Raw genomic sequence first — 21,219 nt, 5'->3', positions numbered from 1 at the left:
GGGGAAGCTCTGCTGATGCCGAAGTAGTGCTATGGTGTGTCTCTTTTTCTTTTTTTTTGTATCTCCCTGTTTCTCTTTTAAAAAATTTTTTAGATGCTTTATTATTATTTACTAGAGCATTGCTCAGACTTTGTTTATAGTGGTACTGAGGATTGAACCTGGTAGCTCAGCTTCAGGCATGAAAATATGTTTTTGCATAACCATTGTGCTACCTCCCAGCCCCTCTTCTTTTCTCTATATCTGAAGTAAAAAGAATGAAAATAGAATCAGCCTGGTAATGGGAGAGTCAGGTATGCACAAGACCATAATGATCCCCTACTTTTGTGCCGCTCTCTCTAACCCTCTGCCAGCTCTTATGAATGATGACTCTTAATGACCTTAGCTAGAAAACCAGCATTTCTCTTTTGTCCATTTAAGATGCAGGCTGATAATTCTTGATGTTTGAAAAAGTCAGTTTGGGTGGGGGTAGGTAGCATAATGGTTATGCAAAGATCCTCTCATGCTTGAGGCTCCAAAGTCCCAGATTCAATTCCCCTGTACTACCATAAGCCAGAGCTGAGTAGTTCTCTGGTTAAAAGAAAAAGGAAAAAAAAAAGGAAAATGCCTTTTTAGTGAAAAAGAAAATCAGTTCACTTGAGCATATATTTTTATAATACATTGTATAAACCTGGAAATATAAATGGAAAAACACCAGGGTTAACTAAGAAAAGAGCCATTAGAAGCAGTGGAATTGCATAGGTATATAGCTGCCAGTGGCTCAGCTGTGGCTTACGGTGGTGCAAGGATTTGAACCATGGGACTTTGGAACCTTAGGCATGAGAGTCTCTTTGTATAACCTTTATGCTATCTACCCCCATTCAGTTTCACATTTGTTTATGAGGGATGATATTTTTTACATTTTTAAATTAAAAAAAATTTTTTTACATATTAAAGATTTTTAAAAAATTTATATATTTTCCCTCTTTGTTGCCTTTTTTTTTTAATTGTAGTAGTTATTATTGTTGTTATTGATGTTGTCGTTGTTAGATAGGACAGAGAGAAATGCAGAGGGGGAGACGTGTTTTCACCAACTGTGAAGTGACTGTCCTGCAGGTGGGGAGCCGGGGGCTCGAACCAGGATCCTTAAGCCAGTCCTTGTGCTTTGTGCCATATGTGCTTAACCCACTGCGCTACTGCCCGACTCCCATTTTTTACATATTTATAAATATTTTGGATGTCTCTTTGACATACTGGAAGTCAGCTGAATCCTCATTTTTTCAGGAGGGGTGAGGCATCAGTGGGATTTAATACCTACAGTATTCTATTGTTCTTTGTTAACTCTAAATTAAGATACAGAGAAGGAGAGCTATCACATACCTGCTGTGTATGGTGTTTCCATGTATGTTGGAGGCTCATTGGTGTTAAGTTCTTTTGTTTGAAATGTGTACAGAGGTTTAACCACATAGCCCATGTAGTTGGGAATAGTATTAAATATTCTAGTGGCTCTCAACTCCCCCCCTCTGATAATTGTGGATCATTTTAAATGTGAAACAAAATTAACCTTGTGTAAATTTCTAAGAATCAAATGACTTTGATTTCAGAAGTGATTATCAAAAACACTAAAAAGATACATGTAGTTTTTTAGTAATGTGCTAGGCTTGGTACTTTTCACTTTGAGAATAGCAATAATGCGATGGTGTCACTTAACAGAGTGAGAATAGGATCACATTCATATATGTTTCTGGGGTTTACAGCTGTTCTTAAAGAGGTATGGTGAACTACATAACTCTTCTGTTGAATGCTAGGAAGTTATCAACCTATATAGTGGTTGAGGAGAAAGAGATGGTAGTTTATAGGTAGAACCACAAAAGCTTCATTTTGGTGGTGGGTAGAATTTTAAGGAAGGAAATGGAATAGCAAAATCTAGGGGACCGAGTAGTGGCTCACTCAGTTAATGCACATGTTCCCATGCTCAAAGACCTGGGTTTGAGCCCCTGGTCTCCACCTTCAGGGAGGAAGCTTCACAAGTAGTGCAGGTCTCTCTCTCTCTCTCTCCTTTTTCCCTCTCTATCTTATCAAGAAAGAAAGAAAGAAAAAATGATTACCTGGAGCGGTGGATATTTTGTGCAAGCACAGAGCCCCAGCAATACAATAATCCTGGTGGCAAACCCCCCCCCAAAATCAGATTGAACAGAGTAAGGAGAAATGAAGGATCCCACTTCTTTATCTATACCTCCCTCCCTCCATCCACCCTGCCCCTCTCCCTTTCTCTCTCTCCCTCTCTGTCCCTCCTTCTTGCTTACACACACTTCCACTTCCACTCCCTCCCCTCCTTATGTTGTGCTCTTTCTTTCTTCTTTTTTCTTCTTTTTTTCATTTATTTATTAATGATAGAGAAGAAAGAGAACCAGAACACCCCTATGGCACATGTGATGCCAGGAATTAAACTTGGGAACTCATGCTTACAGTTCAGTGATCTTGGTACTTTGCTACATTCCAGCCTGCAACACCGAGTTTTAGGAAGATAAGTCAATTATCAGTAAACACAGATGCCAGCACCTAGAGACTATTACAAAGAATTAGTACCATATAAATAAAGTCTTATATCCTAATGTAGATATGATTTTCTTCATGTATGAGTGTTAAAGTTTCCATTAAAATTATTCATGTTCTTTTTGTCAGTCTGTAGGTATACTGTTAGAGCCATGCAGTGGCCATGGTGATAGTGAAGATGGCTATCTTGATAGGTAAGCATTTTCTTTTGTTACTGCGTTTGTAGATTTCAGGTAAAAATTCTAATATTATCTATTGATTATTAGCTGTATTTTTACAGATAATCTATTATAAAAGACCAAGCTTTGGGGGCTTGGTGGTAGCTCAGCTGGTTAAGCCTTGCACATGGTGCAAAGCACAAGGACTGGCATAAGGGTTCCGGTTCTAGCCTCTGGCTTCCCACCTGTAGGAGACTCATTTCACATGCGGTGAAACAGGTCTGCAGGTGTCTGTCTTTCTCTCCCCCGTCTGTCTTCCCCTCCTCTCTTGACTTCTCTCTGTCCTATCCAATAACAATAATAACAAGGGCAACAAAATGGGAAAAAATGGCCTCCAGGAACAGTGGATTCGTAGTGCAGGCACTGAGCCCCAGCAATAACCCTGGAGGAAAAAAAAAAAAAGACCAAACTTCTTGTTTTAGTGGTAGGTATAAAAATATTGAATGTCCATGCATATTCAGAAAGAGTGCAGGCTCAGGCAGATAATAGTTACACCTTGATAAACTTAAAAGGAATCTCATAGCCATCTTGTTGATACTTGAAGCTTTGAGTTGTTTAGTAGAAAAATTGGGAGATTTATTCATATTGTGAAGATATGCTTTAGTGTGTTCACTCATTGTCTTGGAACTATGGTTAACTAAAAGACTTAACATATTTGCCTTAATAGATAGGTAAAGCATATTTTTGTTCTCATTTTAACTCCTTTTTGCTGTATCCCAGTGTAGTTTTTATGCTGGTGATTCTTGTTTACTTCCTTGGTTCAAAGTAATGGGAAGATGGTAACAGCTGCGACAGTGAATATTGCAGATATATGTAGTCTCTACAAACAGAATCCCTTTGAACAGAAGCTTTCTCTAGAATGTTTTAAGCTTCTGAGTAGATTTGGGGTCTTTTCCCCCTTTTTATGACTCTTAAAGATGTGTCAGGAAATGTAACTTTGTTAGAAAAGGTGACTTAATATTCTGAAAGCACATCAGTAGTGAAGTTGCAGACTACATTATAAATACTGAGAAGTGCCAGACAGCATTACTACTTTAGCAGAGAAACTGGCATTAATTAACATCATTATATCTTTTAAATTTGAGTAGGAAGTTTATTCTCCTGAGGGTAAGTAAATTCTTTGGAGCCATGTCTCTGAATTGTCTCCATACTCTGAAGGTCCACAGATTTCCTGCTTACAGCAGTTCCTTGTGCTTCCTTTCAGGAGGCAGGAATGATCTTCTTCCAGCCCAGGGAGTATTGGAGCTATGGGCTGAAGATATAAGATTAACAGGCACCCCCAGAATGATGACATCTGGATTTGGTAGAACAATAAGGATCCATTTAGTGAGGACTCAATCTTTTTGGAAAAAGTTCTTTCCTCTTCATCTTATGTATAGGTTAGCAAACTTGTTCCAGTGAATTATTTGCTTAGGTGGATTTTATTTTGCATGTATAACACTCATATTTCCTGAACTTAGGTTATTAGGCCTTTTTGTCTGTTAGGGTGGATTGTACTACCCTTGTGACTTTTTCACTATTCACTCCCACTTTAAGCAAAAGGAGGTCTTTGAATTGTCAGGGAGTTTAGTTTCTGATGCTGAGCAAGAATGTAAGGTATTATACATTATTGGCCACATTCAGATCAGTATCTGTCTTCTGAGTGCACACACTATTATGGCCAGGTAGAAGTTGCACTGCATTATTGTAAATTACCACTGTGTCTTGAGGGAGAACTTTCCCAGAAAGTACTATATAGTACTAGATATTCTGTTTATTGGCCAAATAAGTAGGGATAATTTATGATAGGTTGCAGTAACTCTTGTTCTAAATAGGGGCTAAGAGGTAAATATAAATTTAAATTTCCTATTTACATGTTACCATTGTGTTCTGAGTGAGGAAAGGAGAGATTTAGAGGTAGTAACTTAAGTTTAATTATAATGGAATACAATTAGACTAAAAATATAGGACATATAACTCTAAAAAGTCTTCAAATGGAAACCAAGTCCCACAGTAGAGGAGAATAGAACTATTGGTTTACTTTAAAAGTTTTTTTTCATTATATATTTTTAGCATCTATTTGTTCTGGATTTTTTTTTTTTTTTCTTATAAAAAGTTGTTCTTTTTGGACATGGTTATGTGGGCGGGTGGTTAATGTTAATTTTTCTTAACCTGAAATAATTCTGTGGATCTTTTCAGTAGTGTGTGATTTTCAGATATAGGGCTCCAAAGAATAAGCATGTAAATGAAGCATTGTCTTTTTTTTTTTTTTTCCTGCTTATATTGTAAATGTTAACTACATGGGAAAAGAGAGGAATCTTAAGAAATTTACAGTGATACAACCTATTCTTAATGACTAATAACTTGTATTTTTTAGGGAAGAATACTGGTCATTTGACAGTGATAAATTGTCACACTTGATACTGGTAAGAATTTTTTTCTCTTATGGTTCTTAAAAATTTTTGACTAGAGTTAATAGTTTAACTATTGATGGAGACTAAAAGCATTAATAGACATTCCCAGAATGATGTGATATCTGAATTTGGCAGAGCAATAAGGATCCATGTAGTAGGAACTCAATACTCCTACTAATGGTTTACAATTTTGCATCAACTTAATGTCCTACTTTTGGTTACAAGACACTTGGTTATGAAAGGATTTTTTTGAATTTGGAATCCAAACTTTGCTTTCCATTAGCACATATCCTAAAACTACAAATTCATATTTGAAAATAGCTTAGATGATGGGAGTGGGACAGTTGACTGTTATATTTTGCTAGTGAAGACTATACAAGGATATATGCTGGTTCTCTCTAAGTGTGGAAAACTTCATGGTTGTGAAATGTATTCTTTATTTTAAAATACAGGATTCTAGTAGCAAGATATGTGATTTGAATGCCAACACTGAATCAGAAATGCCAGAAGGTCAAAATGTTGGTGGTCAAGGGGAAACAACATGCATTCAGATTCCACATTTAGATCTGAAGAATATTTCTGATGGTGATAAATGGGAAGGTAATTTTGCCCACACCCATTACTTTCCTAATAAAATTAACTGTAACTGCAATTATCCAAAGCAGTAAAGAGACCTTTGCCTTTTTTCTGGATAACCTTATTTGATTTTGGTTTTCTATTTTCTCATGTAAGATGGGTGAATGAGTGTCAAATTCAGTAATGAGACTTGGGGTCAGCTATCTTGTCTGAACTAGAAGTTGTTATCTGATTTATTAACTTTGAATATTAGAACTGATTAAAAAAAATTACCTAAGATAGACTTTTGTTAGTCAAACTAGGCACTGTGTCCCAGTCTTTAGAAGACTTAATATATTGGGGTTTGGAGGTCTCACCACTTTAAATAGAAGGGTTGCATATTGCTTCTTTTTTCATTATTGTCAGGGATTCCTCTAATACTTAACCTTTAAGCAAAAATTATGACATATACTTTTACTTTTATATTAAGTTATTAGAGGTATGGGCACAGGGCCCTAACAGTTACTTATAAAGGAGAGATTAAATACCAGGAGAGATAATACAGCTGTTGTACATCAGACTTTAATGCTTGACCTCAGATTCAATCTCTGGCCACCACTGTACTCCAGAACTGAGCAGTGCTCAGTACTCTGGTGGAAAATAAATCTTTAAAAAAATGAAAGTCTTGAAACAAACAAACCAAAAAAAAAAAAAAAGTGATAGTGGGCCTGGAAGATAGCTCACTCACTACAGTGTACACCTCATTTACCATGGGTGAGGACCCAGATTTGAACCCCTGGCCACCTGCAAAGATGAAACTTCACAAGTGGTGGAGCAGTGCTGCTGAATCTCTTCCTTTCTGTCTCTCAGAAAGTGGGGTGGGGGGGGTGCAGTTCCTCTGGAGCTGTGGAATAACAGAGATGTGGAGCTCCTTCAAATCCCTGAATGTAAATTAAAAAACACATAGACAAAAGCGAGGGCTTTAAATTTAAAAAAAAGCTAATTATTTTTACTTATTACCTGAGCATTGTTCCACTTTGGTTCATGCTTAATGCCAGGGGTTGAACCTGGGACTTCAGGCATGAAAGTCTTTTGCATAACCACTAGACTATCCCTTAGGCACTTAAGAATACAAATTTTTAAAGATATAGTGGGCAGAGGAGATAACATAATGGTTATGCTAACAGACTCACATACCTGAATGTGAGTCCAAGCTGGAGCTGGGCAGTGCTCTGGTTAAGAAGGAGGGAGGGAGAGTGGGGGAGAGAGAATGAGAGGGAAAAGGAGTGGGGGTGGGGAAGAGACACAGTATTGAAACTTTATTCATTGTGGTAAAGGTTGGGCTTGAACCTGGGTCATACACATGGCAAAGCAGCACACTATCCAAGTACTCTACTTGATCAGCCCCAAATTTTCATTTCAATGTAGTTTTATTTTTTGAACCAAAGAAAGCAAAAATTAATTAAATGCTGAACTCTAGTGAATGATTTATATACTAAAGAAAACAAGATTTGGGGATGATAGCATAATAGTTATACAAAAAGACTTTCATGCCTGAGGCTCCAAAGTCCCAGATTCCATCCCTGGCATCATCATAAGCCAGAGCTGGGCAGTGTCCTCATTTAAAACAAACTAAAAACACATGGGACAGTAGTATAACTACTACTTACTTTGAAATTTATGAAGAAAATTAAGATGATTGATAAGATGGATAAATGCTATAAAGTGAGTATAGTAAACTGTTAATGGTAGAATCTAGTGGATTAGTATGCTTACTGTAAATACATTTGTAAACCCACACATGTAGAGGTTGAGAGAGTGGAATCAAAGAGCAAACTTGGATCCAGAAGTCCCACTGGATCTTACAACTTCCTAGATAAAGAGGTAATGATATAATTTAGGAATTTATTGTATATTTGTCCACTTGGGTGATGATTCCTGGTTATCTATCCATAGGCAGTCTAACTGATGACACACAGTGATTATAACTAGAGGAACCTCACTGCTAGTACTACAGACTTCTTTTTAACATGTAACCATTTTTAAAAGGCCTCAACCAAGGCGATGTCTATCAATCTTTGTTGCTACCCTTCTTTTTTAATCTAAATGTTTGGCATCTCTACTTGCACATTATGTGTCTTAAAGTTTTTATTTGCTTTGTTCTTGTTTATTCAGGATACTTTAAATTTATGAAGATAATCCCCAGAGTTAGGGGGTATGTTAGCACCCTGGTGACAGTAAAGACCGGTGCTTTTTAAAAATTATCCTGGCATTATCAGTGAAAAGGAGAGACCAGTAGTGCATTTCTGGAGCCTCAGTAGGAATGGAGTCTCTAAAATACTAGGCTAGGATTCTAACAAAGGACTTAGGCTTCTCCCCCTTTTAAGATATAGATAAATAGCCCTTTACAATCTTTGGCTTGAAATTTCTCATCTTTGATTTTAAACATAGAAGTGCAGTTATTTTCATTGTCTGATAGAATAAGACATTCTCTGTCCAGTTTCAGTCTTGTGGAGGCTTTGCCAGAGAATCTGTTTTGTTTACTTGTCAGAATCTGTTACATCTTATCGTAGGGAAAGAAGGTAAAGCTATGAATGTTGACCTCTGATATTCAGTGATTGTTAGTTATCCTGTTAATGTACCTAACTCAAACATATTGACAAAGTTGCATAGATCCAGTTAGCTCTTCCAGGAATGGGTATTATTGAGTTTCAGAGAGCACAGTTAGACTTCACAACTATGCATCTTGCATGTGCTTGAAAGAGTAACTGTTAGCAAACTGTGCCATTCCTTTCTACTTTGCCATTCATTAAAAAAAAAAAAAAGACTTACTAGTGTGTTAAATGAAAGCTTTCTTTAAAAAAGGGACCAGATTATTTTTAAAACCTAGGTGCCTTGACCAGAGATACCTTATTTGATGTAACAGAGAACTGGGGTCAATTCAAATAGAGGCCTATTCCTCTATGTGAGTTTTGTATTGCTGTAAGAGTAGTAAGCAGAATTCAGTCTTAGCAAGTAGATAGTCCTTGACTACACCATTTGGATTTGTAGCAGCTGTTTAAAATGCCTTGGCTGTGAACGGTATTTTTTTCCTTCATATTTCCTTTTACTAATAACTCTTGAATGAAATATAACAGGATCTTTTCAAAGAGCAAATTTAACTGTTAAACCAATTATACTGAAAAGTTTCAAACAGTACCTGGTTTAAGAATTTCCATTTCTTCAGTTTTATGTTTGAGTTTTAATAAACAGCACTACTTTTGATTTGTTCTTTTGCCTTGCTTGCTGAAATGGAAATGTATGTTTGTGTTTGTTTTTAAAGTTTGGTCATTAGTAATTTATTTGTGTAAAAATTTTGAGAAGAATGCATAACTGGTTTTGGGAAATGTTTTTGGTATGTTTGGCTTTGTCTTAGTAATGTGTATGGTTTGTTCTGACTGTGCTGTGTGTTCACTTTAGTATTTTTTGCCATTTTTTTCCATTTTATTAGCGTCATGCCCTATCACTTTTCCCCTCATTGATTTCAAAACAATGCATCTGCAGAGAGATGGGGAGGGTAAGTATGGTTCACCATAGTTTAGTGGGTTTTTTTAATTTGTTTGTTTTTGCCTTTTATAGTTCTGTTTGCCTCTTACTAGCCCTTCTCCTGCTATCCCTGTATCTTAGGAAAATTGTTCTGGGTCAAAAATGATATCCAGAAAATTTTGCTCTTGTTACTTCTTTTTTTAAAAAAAACAAGAGGTTTTCCTATAAAGTATTATCAGTTGCTTATTTTCTGGGAAGCAGGTACAAGGGTTGCTTTGAAAATCACTTTATTGCTGGGCTTATCATGGGATTGCACGTGGTATCCCCACTTTTTATTTAACAAATTGACATGGACTTTGAAAACTAAATTAACAAAAAGAAAGGAATGCTTTATGTTTCTAATGCATAAAGTTAATTACTAAATTCACGATTTTGGCTATTATGTGAATAAAACATTATTTGTTATACTGTCAAGCCATTTTTTACTAAAAAGACTTAAATTCTTGCTATTTCATAAACATAGAATGAATTTTTAAAATTGTATTTATAAAGTTAATATGTAAATGGAAGTTTTCCCCCTATCCTGGTCTCCAGTTTTGTCTAAAGTTAAGCTTGTATTGGAACACATTTTCAAATTGTGTGTTTATTTTTATGCGATCAAAACTTGTATTTCAAAGACATTAGATTTATCAACATGATCTCATTTCTGAGCAGGATAATTATGATAAATGGCTAAAGGACTAGTGTTATGATTTTTTGTCTCAATAATATTGTTGGGTATTAATTATTAAAATACACATCACATATAGAAATCTCAGGCAAATAACCACCACAGTTTAATCTGAGGTGTTACATGCTGTCAGGTGAGACAGCTGCTCTTTTGGAACTGTACGGATTCTTTAGGAGTCATTTTCAGTTGGTGTGTGTTCTGTATAGCAGTAGGATTACTTCTACTACTTAACATAGCCACGTGATAGTAAGGGGCAATTATTTCACCTTGCAGCATTTGGCTAAGCTAAATTCCTAGCTGAAGACTTAAGTGTTTACTATTTCTAAATGAAGACTTTCCCCTACATGGAAAAATAACAATATGATTTAAAAGAGCTTGACAGTGTCCTTTCTTAATTTGCAACTAGGTCACGCAATTTAAGGTATAACCTTATATGAAAATAATACTGGGCTAAAGCAGTGAAGCTCAGGTAACTTTGAACTATAGCAGACTTTTTTAATATCTTATTTTAGACAATATATTTAATGTTTTAGGAATCATGAATAGTAAAATTAAAGAATACATAGCTGGTGTTTTCTGGTCCCCCACCCCCCCACCCCCCATAAGGAATTGAGACCCATGGTACTGTTCTTTGTGTTTTGCAGAGCCATTTCCTGCTTTTAAGTCTTGGCAGGAAGACTCTGAGTCTGGAGAAGCTCAGCTCTCTCCACAAGCTGGAAGAATGAATCATCATCCCCTGGAAGAAGACTGTCCTCCAGTATTATCACACCGTAGCTTAGATTTTGGGCAAAGTCAACGTTTCCTACATGATCCAGAAACATTAGATTCCTCATCTAAAGCACTTTCTTTTGCTAGGTAAATGATTTTTATGTACTTAGGAGAAATGATTCCTATTACATTCTAAAATTCATTGTGAAATTTAATCCCATAGATCTGTAGTTTAAAACTTTCCCTTCTATTTCATGAGACATATTTTTAATCTAGGGACCCCTGAATTGATTGTATAGTGTGTGGTGGGGTTTGCTCCCAAGTAAACTTTTCCTTGTGATCTATTTATGTACCTCCCCCCACTCCCCATGAATCAATTCTAGAACAAAGATCCTGACCCTTTTTCTCAGGTATTTATACTATTTATATTAATTTTAATGTCAAAAACATTCCTTGATAGTTTAACTCTGAGCTGTAACCTTCTTCCCCACCCCCCTTTGTTGCTGTTGCTGCTATTGTTGTGGAGGTAGGTTTTATGTGTATGATTTCACTGCTCCTAAGCCTTTTTTTTTTCATTCAGAGAGGGAGAGAGACAGAGATGTAGCACACCAGTGGAGCTTTCCCCATTGCTCTGACATTTCCATATGATGCCTGTTTAAACCTGAGCCACATGCCTAGCAAGGCACACACATACAAGGAAAGATCTAGCTCTCCAGCCCTGCTATCTTCTATCTTTTTTCTACCTTTGCTGAAACAATGTTTGAATGCCTCAGTGTTTGAACATATTTTTTAAACCAATTATTAGTATTAGGCTATATGTTCTTTAGTGTCAAGGACTTAATTTCACTTTAAAGATAAATTTCCTGGAGGGGAATAAGACAGTAGCGCAACGAGTTAAGTGCACGTGGCACAAAGCGCAAGGACTGGCATAAGGATCCCGGTTTGAGGGCCCCACCCCCCACCTGCAGGGGAGTTGCTTCACAGGTGAAGCAGGTCTGCAGGTGTCTTATCTTTTTTTCCCCCTTTCTGTCTTCCCCTCCTCTCTCCATTCCTCTCTGTCCTATCCAACAATAATAGCATCAATAAGAACAATAATAACTACAACAATAAAATAAGGGCAACAAGGGATATTAATAAATTTTTTTAAAAAAATCTAAAAAAAAAGGATATATTTCCTGGAGTAACAGATGTGACTCAGCAGCAAAATGCATGCCTCACATGTGTGAGACCCTGAGTTTGATCATTGGTACCAAAATTGACAGGGCAGGACTGAGAGATAATTCACCTGGTAGAGTATACATCTTGTGTATATGAGCCCTGGGTTTGAGCTCTGGCAGCAGTAGGAACTCCATGGATTTTACTGGGGGATATTTCATAAATGTTAAACCAATATATTGGTGCCTTTCCTTTCTCTGTACTTCCCTATCCTGTCTTTCTCATTAAAAATAAAGAATGAGGTCGTCGGGTGGTAGCGTAGCAGGTTAAGTGCACGTGGCATGAAGTGCAAGGACCTGCTTAAGGATCCCAGTTCGAGTCCCCAGCTCCCCACCTGCAGGGGAGTCGCTTTATAGGCGATGAAGCAGGTCTGCAGGTGTCTTTCTCTCCCCTTTTCTGTCTTCCCCCTCCTCTCTCCATTTCTCTCTGTCCTATCCAACAACAACGACATCAATAACAACAACAATAACTACAACAGCAACAAAAAAACAAGGGCAACAAAAGGGGGGAAGAAAGCAAATTAAAAAAAAAAATAAAGAACAAAAATTGGGGTTGAGGAGTCAGGACTCCCCTGTATTGCATGTATGCAAGGCTATAGGTTCATCCCCTTGCACTGCATCCAAACAAACAAAAACAAGGCAGTGCTCTTCTCCTTCTCCTGTCTTCTCCTCCCCCCACCCCCTGCAAACTCTTTGATCCCAGAGAGACACTAATTCTTGGCATTAGTATCACATAAGGACAGTAAGAGATAATGTGTTGGTAATTCAACTGCTTGTTTGTATTCAGAATTCGAAGATCATCTTTTAGTTCAAAAGAAGAAAAAAGAGAAGATAGAACACCATACCAGTTGGTCAAGAAACTTCAGAAAAAAATCAGACAATTTGAGGAACAGTTTGAAAGGGAGAGAAATAGCAAGGTAAGTATGAAGTAGGTATGATAGAATTGAGTAGGGGTTCTTCAGAGAGTATTAGTCCTGGTTTTTCTTTTTTTTTTTTTTTTTTAATATTTTTTATATTTACTCCCTTTTATTATTTTATTGTTGTAGTTATTATTGATGTCGTTGCTGTTGGATAGGACAGAGAGTGATGGGGAAGACAGTCGCCTGTGAAGCAATTCCCCTGCAGGTGGGGAGCCAGGGGCTTTGAAATGGATTCCTTACGCAGGTCCTTGTGCTTTGTGCCACCTGTGCTTAACCCACTGCGCTACCGCCCGACTCGCAGTCCTGCTTTTTCTAAGCTGATGAATCCTGAGATGCCCAAAGAAATGATAGTCATGCAGATCTTAGCCTTTTGGCTTCCAGGCTAGTATTCTTGCCATGGCACCATTGCGTTTTTGTATTTCCAGCTGATAAAACAGCTTTTAGATTTTTAAAAGCATCCTTCCACAAATCATGTTAATTCTATACTTGTGGTCCCTCAAGAATTTATAAGTGGCTGGAGAGAAATTTAATACTTAGAACATATGAGGTGCAAAAAGTCTTATTCTTGGAGCCAGAAGATCCATATTAAAATCTTACTTCTACCAGTTGCTTAGCCCTTAATATCCTGTTCAGTTACTTAAAGTAAGGTGAAATGAGATTTGGGTAAAATCTATGTTGTGAGAAGTATTAAATAATAATTGGCTCTAAATTAAGTGACTCAGTTCCTTTATTGTTCAGCCCTCCTACAGTGATATTGCAGCTAATCCAAAGGTATTAAAATGGATGACTGAGCTTACCAAACTGCGGAAGCAAATTAAAGGTATGAAGTATGGCGTTTTTATAACCTGTTTGTATTCCATATTAAAATTTTTGATAATTTAAATTTTTTTACACTGACAAAAATAAGTTTCCTTTTGTTGTTATAATTATTACAGTCAAAATTGTAACACCCTGTCATTCTTCCAAATGTCTTTCCTATGCTTTCATTAGTTAGATTCTTTTGAAAAGTGAATTAGATTATATTATACAATATCTGAAATATATTTTAGTATGTGTTATGGATAGTTATTTCATAAGATTTTTCATCAGTTGACCGACCAGTCAATGTCCATGTTCAGCAGGGAAGCAATTACAGAAGCCAGACCTTCCACCTTCTGCAACCCACAATGACCCTGGGTCCATGGTCCCAGAGAGATAGAGAATGGGAAAGCTATCAGGGGAGGGGAATGGGATATGGAGATTGGGTGGTGGGAATTGTGTGGAGTTGTACCCCTCCTATCCTATGGTTTTATTAATTTATCCTTTCTTAAATTAAAAAAAAAAATTTTTTTTTCATCAGTAGAAAGACAACAAATACCATAAATGGGAAGATGTGCTCTGTTCTGTCATTCTCACAATAATAAAAGAAGCTTAAAGAAAGAAGAAATGGGGGCTCAGGCAGTGATGCTCCTGCTTGTGCACACACATAGCCATGCACAAGGACTCAGGTTCAAGCACTTGGTCCCCAACTACAGGGGGTAGGCTTCAGCAGTGTTGCAAGTGTCTCTCTCCTTTTATTTCCCCTGCCCCTCTCAATTTCTCTCTGTCCCATCAAATAAAAGGGGGGAAAAAAAAAGCCACGGGGAGCAATGGATTCACTGTGTAGACATTGAGCCACAGCAGTAATTCTGGTGGCAATAAAAAAATATATACTAACTTGTTCAAAAACCTACATTGGGCTTTCCTTTTCACCCAGGATATCATCCAAATGTCATGGCTTTCAAGACTTTGTTCACTGCTCTCACTATTCTTGGCACTTGTACCTCTCAGATTTTCTGTTTTGTTAACATGCTAATCTTTAGCACCTTTGCATTAGATGTTTCCTCATTTGTGGAGGGATCTAATTCCCCTAAACTTTTGTATTGAATTAGCTTCTTCCTCTGTATTCAATTAGGATTTCATGTTCTCTGTCTCCAAAAGGCCTTGTTAATTTGTTAATAATATCCAAAAACATTGTTTTATCTTCTGTCTAGTATTAGCACTCTGAAATTATTTTCTTTGTGGTTACTTGAGTTTTGTTTTAACTTCTCTAAATATACCCTTCCTAAAATAAGAACCATCTCAGTTTGCTTACTAGTATGTCTCCAATACTCGAGAGCATCTTTATTATCATAGATCTGTCTTTCCTTCTCCTCCTTTTTCTTCTTCTGTTGTTTTTGTTTACCAGAGCACTGCTCAGCTCTGGCTTTTGGTAGTTAGGGGATTGAACCTGGGCCTTTGGGGCCCTAGACATGAAAGACGTTTTACATAATCATTATTCTCTCACTCTACAGCATAGATTTTCTATAATACTGGATAAAAGACTGATAATAGTATAGTTTACTTACCATATACATGGTTTGAATATATAGTGTGACTTTGAACTAGTTAAGCATCTCTGCTGTTATTTTTATACTTTGCTGTTGTATATCTTGCTTCCTACCATTTTTTTTTTAACTTGGCTGCATTTTAACTAAAACCATATAATTGATTTATCCTTTCGGTTCTGAAATATAGATTCGAAACACAAAAGCTCTGATGGAGAATTTGTACCTCAAACACGTCCACGTAGCAACACTCTTCCAAAAAGCTTTGGCTCTTCTCTAGACCACGAAGATGAAGAGAATGAAGATGAATCTAGGGTCATTCAGAAGGAGAAGAAGCCATCTAAGGAAGCAACACTTGAACTTATTCTGAAAAGATTGAAAGAAAAGCGTGTTGAGAGGTGTCTTCCAGAAGATATCAAAGTAATCTTTCTTGCTATTTTGTCTAGCTAGCCATTAGAATACTTTAAAAAATTTTTTTTTTTTTTTTTTGCCTCCAGGGTTATTGCTGGGGCTCAATGCCTGCATCATGAATCCACTGCTCCTGGAGGCCATTTTTCCCCCTTTTGTTGTAGCCTTGTTGTGGTTATTATTGTTATTGTTGATGTCCTTTGTTGTTGGATAGGACAGAGAGAAATGGAGAGAGGAGGAGAAGACAGAGAGGGGGAGAGAAAGACACCTGCAGACCTGCTTTACCACCTGTGAAGCGACTTCCCTGCAAGTGGGGAGCGGGGACCTCGAACTGGGATCATTATGCCGGTCCTTGTGCTTTGCGCCATGTGCGCTTAACCCTCAGTGCTAGCGCCCAGCCCCCTAGAATACTTAAAACAGTCAACATAGTGACTTAGAACTAAGTTGTCAGCTGTGTAAGAATCCACTCCCAAAGTTTGTGTGTATAGAAATATCCTTTTATTAGCACACCAGAAAGCTCTCAAATCATTCAGGAACTGGGTCACAGTAATAAAACTTAAAAACAAATAACTAGAATATCATTCATTTATATAGGAAGCAGTTGGCATGATGGGTTTATAAAGAACATGAAATATCTGAGTTTGAATCCTGGTGGTGTGTGTGTGTGTGTGTGTGTGTGTGTGTGTGTGTGTGTGTGTGTGTGTTTTAGACCAGGCCTTTTTGTCCCTTTCAGTAAATAATTTTGGCTGGAACAACATACTGGAACAACATTATTCAAATTCATTATGTTAGGCTTACAATTCAAGTTTGAAGTTGAAATAACTTCTTTTACAGAATCTACACATAACAATAATCTACCAAATACTTTTTAATAAAAAGTGAGTTTGTTAAAGGAAAATAGTGCGCAGTGAATTTTTGTTGACCTCTAATTTCACTGATGAGAAACAGTATTATTTGGTACAAGTAGAGAGATTATTTGATGTAGTGTTAAAGGATATTCTCTGAAATACTGGAATGTTAAAAGGTTGTTATATGGAATAAAAGGGAAAAGTTCTTTGGACAAATAAGTTTGAGGTATTCTCCCTACTCTACCATTTAGAGCACTAACAGGTGCAAAAAGAGAATTGAGGAAAGACAGTATGCTTAGTGAAATGACACACACAAATGTTGTGTGGGGTGGGACACAGACACACATTCTCACCCTCTCTCTCTCTCTGGTCCTACTCATGTGTGGTTCGTAGATGAGTCATATCTATAGAGACAGGAAAGAGATGGTGGATGCTGGGGGAGTGGGGATTTAGTGCTTAATGGGAATAGAATTCCAGTTTGGAAAGCTGAGAAAGTCCTGAATTTGGGTTGTTGGGGATGGCTACACAAAAACTGAGGATCTAATCTTCATAGTTGTTAATTTCACACTGTGAAATTCACGCCAGTTTTAAAATGTATGTATTTACAGAAAGAAGAAACTATTTGTGACCTTTGTATAGTCTAGAAAAAAATGAAAAAGACTATCTTTTAAAGAAAGTGCTAGTGTGGTTGAAGAGAAATTAAGGTCATAGAGTAGAAGTGTTATGGCCATAAATTGACTTCGTTAAGCATTTTCATAATCCTTCCAGTATACTAATTACAAATTTTATTAGTGGTTTAGGACAAATAGTAGAAAGACCTGTTGATAAACCTATTTTATGTATGCTCACTAGTTACAAATAACATATAAAAGTAAGTGTAGTGGTAACCATCTATGTGTCCTTACTGTGTAGACAAATTAGGCACTATTGTAAATAAATCTGTTTGTTTAGTCTCCGTCAAAGCCATAATAGCTAGGGTAAAGTATCCCCATCTTAGAGATTAGGATATTAAACAAAGAAAGATTATGTAATTTACCCAGTATTCATAAAAGTCAAGCCACCTAAATATTGGGAAGACAGATTCTATAGGAGACTGAAAAATTTTGCCAGCAAAATTATAAGCAAATAATACATTTTTACTAGCCTTGACTAGAAGGGTGATGAACTACCCTTTTAGCCTCATTCTTTACATTTTGGGATTGAGAATAATGATGGTGCTTTTGGAGTTTTTATTTACTTTTCTTTCTTTAATTCTAGAAAATGACAAAAGATCATTTGGTGGAAGAGAAAACATCTCTCCAGAAAAGTCTTCTTTACTATGAAAGTCAACATGGAAGACCGGTAACATACTGGAAAAAAATTTATTCTCTATCTTTTAAAAAAGTAGCTAAATTATTTTTGACACATCTTTTGAGCTGTTTTATAGAGATTGTTTGCTATATTTGTGAGTCTTGTCTGCTATTTTAAAATAACTTAAAAATTGAGTGGGGAGGCCCAATGTTTAAGGCATTTTAAATTTATGATTTTGTTTTTTATTTTCACTTTAGGTGACCAGGGAAGAAAGACACATTGTTAAACCTCTCTATGATAGATACAGACTTGTAAAGCAGATGCTGACAAGAGCTAGCATCACGCCTGTTCTTGTAAGTGATTATTTGTCTAGTATATTTTAACTAAGACCTACTGTTGTATTTATTTATACTCTTTTTAAACATTTTTATTAGTGATTTAATATTGATTTATAAAATTGTAAGATAATAGTATAATTCCATACAGTCCCCATCAATATACATCATGTCCCATTTTTCCACCTAAGACCTACTATTTTAAAACTGTTCTGGGGGTGTGGATAGATAGCATAATGGTTACGCAAAGGGACTGTCATGCCTGAGCTTCCAAAGTCCCAGGTTCAGTCCCCTGTACCGCCGTAAGCCAGAGCTGATTAATGCTCTGGTTAAAAAACAACAACAAAAATATTCTTGGTGGTATGTTGAGAAACACAGCCATGGTAGCAAAAATGTAAAGTGAAGCTACTGATTTTACGTGTCTTTTAGACATTTTTATATCATAAAACTTTGGGAAGTTAAATTATAACAAGTAGAAGATGAAGCCTCATTTCACAGATGTTGAATCTGAGACTCAGGAATTTTCAAACATCCAGGGGTCACCTATTTTGTATAATTTTTAATAGTTTTTTTTTTAAAGATTTTATTTATTAATGAGAAAGATAGAAAAAAAAAGAAGATATCACTCTGGTACATGTGCTGCCAGGGATTGAACTCAGAACCTCAAACATGAGAGTCTAATGCTTTATTCACTGCACCACCTCCTGGACCACTGTATAATTTGTTTTTGTTTTATTTTCTATTTTTTAAGTTTTATTTATAAAATGGAAACACTGACAAGACCATAGGGTAAGAGGGGTACAACTCCACATAATTCTAACCACCAGAACTCCCATCTCCTTCCCTGATAGTTTTCCTATTCTTTCACCCTCTGGGAGGGAGTATGGACCCAGGGTTATTATGGGGTACAGAAGGTGGAAGGTCTGGCTTTTGTAATTGCTTCCCCACTGAACATGGGCATTAACAGGTCAATCCATATTTCCAGCTTGTTTCCCTCTTTCCCTAGTGGGGCAGAGCACTGGGGAGTGGGCCTCCAGGACACATTGGTGGGGTCGTCTGCCCAGGGAAGTTGGGTTGGCGTCATGTTAGCATCTGGAACCTGGTGGCTGAAAAAAAAGTTAACATATAAAGGCAAACAAATTGTTGACTAATCATGAACCTAAAGGCTGTAATAGTGTAGATGAAGATTTGGGGTCTCCATTTTGGAAATAGCTAGAAGATCTCTATTTTAGGTATATTCTAAGAGGCCCATGACTTTACGAGTTTTTGCCTGAGTTTGATATCTGTTATGCAGGTAGACCCAGGTTATTGTCTGGGGAGATGATGTCATGGCTGGAAAAAGGACTAGAAAGCTGGATCAGGGAAGAAAGTAGCTCCCAAATATGGAAAGCGTATAAATATTGTTGACTATAAACCTCATCAATTTGATCTAGGGGTCCATATTCAGCATATAAGCCTATCTAACCTCTGAATCCCTGTAGGTTCAAGCTCGGATTCTGTGGCCATGAGTAGGAATGTTCCGAGTTGCACCAATTTCAGGACCCATCTTCCTCAGGGAGTATGTTGTCTAGTCTCCCTTGGGAGGATGGAACATTGTTGATACACACTGAGGGCAAGGTCCTATGGGGGCCCCCAAAGGGGTCCATTATGTTATTCTTGATGGATGTGACTAGTGACAATGGAAAGAAGGATCTATTCGAGGTCTAGACCCATCATGTCTGTGTGGGAATCCCAGGACTCTCTGACTAGGGCCCCAGATGATAGGGTGGCCTGATAGTGACTAAAGTGTCATCATTGAAGTATTTTGTAGTCCTTAACTTTGATATTGTTAGCTTTGAGTGACTGAGGAAAGTGAAGTAGGAAGTGGGTGATGAGGGTATCTAGGTCTAAACAGAAACTATTTTATTAGGAACATTATGGTGTCTTTTTAGGTCTTTCTACTTGTTTGCTTTATCTATTGAGCCACTGCAAACTATTGTGCACTTTTGCTTTCAGGCATATATTTTGCCCTAATTTATAGATACATGTGTACTATCCCCAGTCTCATGGGACATGGTCTATATGTAGGTTTTGGGGTTTTGTTAACTACCCAAAATGGAATGAAGGAATTGTATAATCGAGGAAAGGTCTCACCCAAGTAATGACGCTGAAGGGTTGACATTCCACGCCTGACATCTCTGGACATAGTCCGAAGTGAAGCATGCAAAGGTGGTTCTAGTTGCATTGATTAAGTTGGGATTAGCAGATGCAGTATCAGTATGAATTAAGAGAATATACAGGAAAGTGAGCCCCACCTTAGAGATTCCAGGACTGGGGTAATTACAGGCTTTATAGAGGAATCAATAGGTAGGTTCCTGCTGTCTTAGGATTTAAGAAAGCAAGAGATAGTTATTGCTATAATCAAATTATTTGGCAATTGGGTTAACTTTGAAAATCCCATTGTTAGGATTTGCTGTATCGTACACAACATCACCGTAATTTATGTCCGTTATTTATATATAGCCGTATCTTATAAAGTAACATCACCGGTTGCTTCTGTTCTCCCTGGTCTAAGCTTTTAGGAGGGTCAGCATTTCAAAGAATAAGTCATTTTTAGTAATGTATTAACATTTTGAGCCTACTGTTAAAATTCAGTCCAATTACCAATTTGAGTTTTAAAAGTGCTTAGATTGAAGCAACATATACTCAGCCTGTGGTCTGTGCATTAAAAAGTTTGAGACATTCAATCAATTTTGCCCCTCTCATATTAGATAGTGATATATGAGACTACAAGGTAGAGTGCACATCAGCACCATTCCTACCACCAAAGGAGTGTATCGTCCCCCGCCACCCCCATATGAAGCTGAACATCTACTTTCACCCTCCACCCAGAGGTTTTTACTTTGGTGTCCTACTCCAAACTCAGTCAGATCCTGTTTTGAGTTTCCCTTTCTGTTCTTCTTTCTCAGCTTCTGTTTATGAGTTGGTTCATCCCATACTCTTCTTTGTCTTTCTGACTTATCTCACTTAACATAATTCCTTCTAAGATGGGTCAGAGAAGGGTGGTTCATCTTTGTTAATATATTTTTGAAAATTATACTATTGTATAATTTTTTAAAAGCTGTGTATAGCCCAGGAAGTGGCACCATGGATGAAGTGTTGGACCCTCAAACATGCAGTCCTCAGTTTGAACCCCAGCAGTACATATATACTGGAGTG

General features: G+C 37.1%; 1 protein-coding gene across 4 annotated transcripts in view; it reads left to right on the top strand.

The window, feature by feature from the left end:
- The window catches only part of FAM13B (family with sequence similarity 13 member B), an 86,041-nt gene that overhangs the window by 55,408 nt on the left and 9,414 nt on the right, over window positions 1–21,219 (top strand). For 2 of the 4 annotated variants that reach the window (XM_060178564.1, XM_060178546.1), the window contains 10 exons: window positions 2,662–2,726; window positions 5,107–5,155; window positions 5,596–5,743; window positions 9,189–9,254; window positions 10,598–10,808; window positions 12,663–12,792; window positions 13,534–13,615; window positions 15,331–15,560; window positions 17,654–17,737; window positions 17,944–18,039. In XM_060178564.1, coding sequence (XP_060034547.1) covers window positions 2,662–2,726; window positions 5,107–5,155; window positions 5,596–5,743; window positions 9,189–9,254; window positions 10,598–10,808; window positions 12,663–12,792; window positions 13,534–13,615; window positions 15,331–15,560; window positions 17,654–17,737; window positions 17,944–18,039 — 1,161 coding nt within the window. The remainder of the gene's footprint in view (window positions 1–2,661; window positions 2,727–5,106; window positions 5,156–5,595; window positions 5,744–9,188; window positions 9,255–10,597; window positions 10,809–12,662; window positions 12,793–13,533; window positions 13,616–15,330; window positions 15,561–17,653; window positions 17,738–17,943; window positions 18,040–21,219) is intronic. The other 2 variants (XM_060178557.1, XM_016185781.2) reach the window with 1 other exon arrangement.

The sequence above is a fragment of the Erinaceus europaeus genome, chromosome 2, assembly GCF_950295315.1.
Source record: "Erinaceus europaeus chromosome 2, mEriEur2.1, whole genome shotgun sequence".
Lineage (NCBI taxonomy): Eukaryota > Metazoa > Chordata > Mammalia > Eulipotyphla > Erinaceidae > Erinaceus > Erinaceus europaeus.
This window is presented reverse-complemented; position numbering and strand designations above follow the sequence as displayed.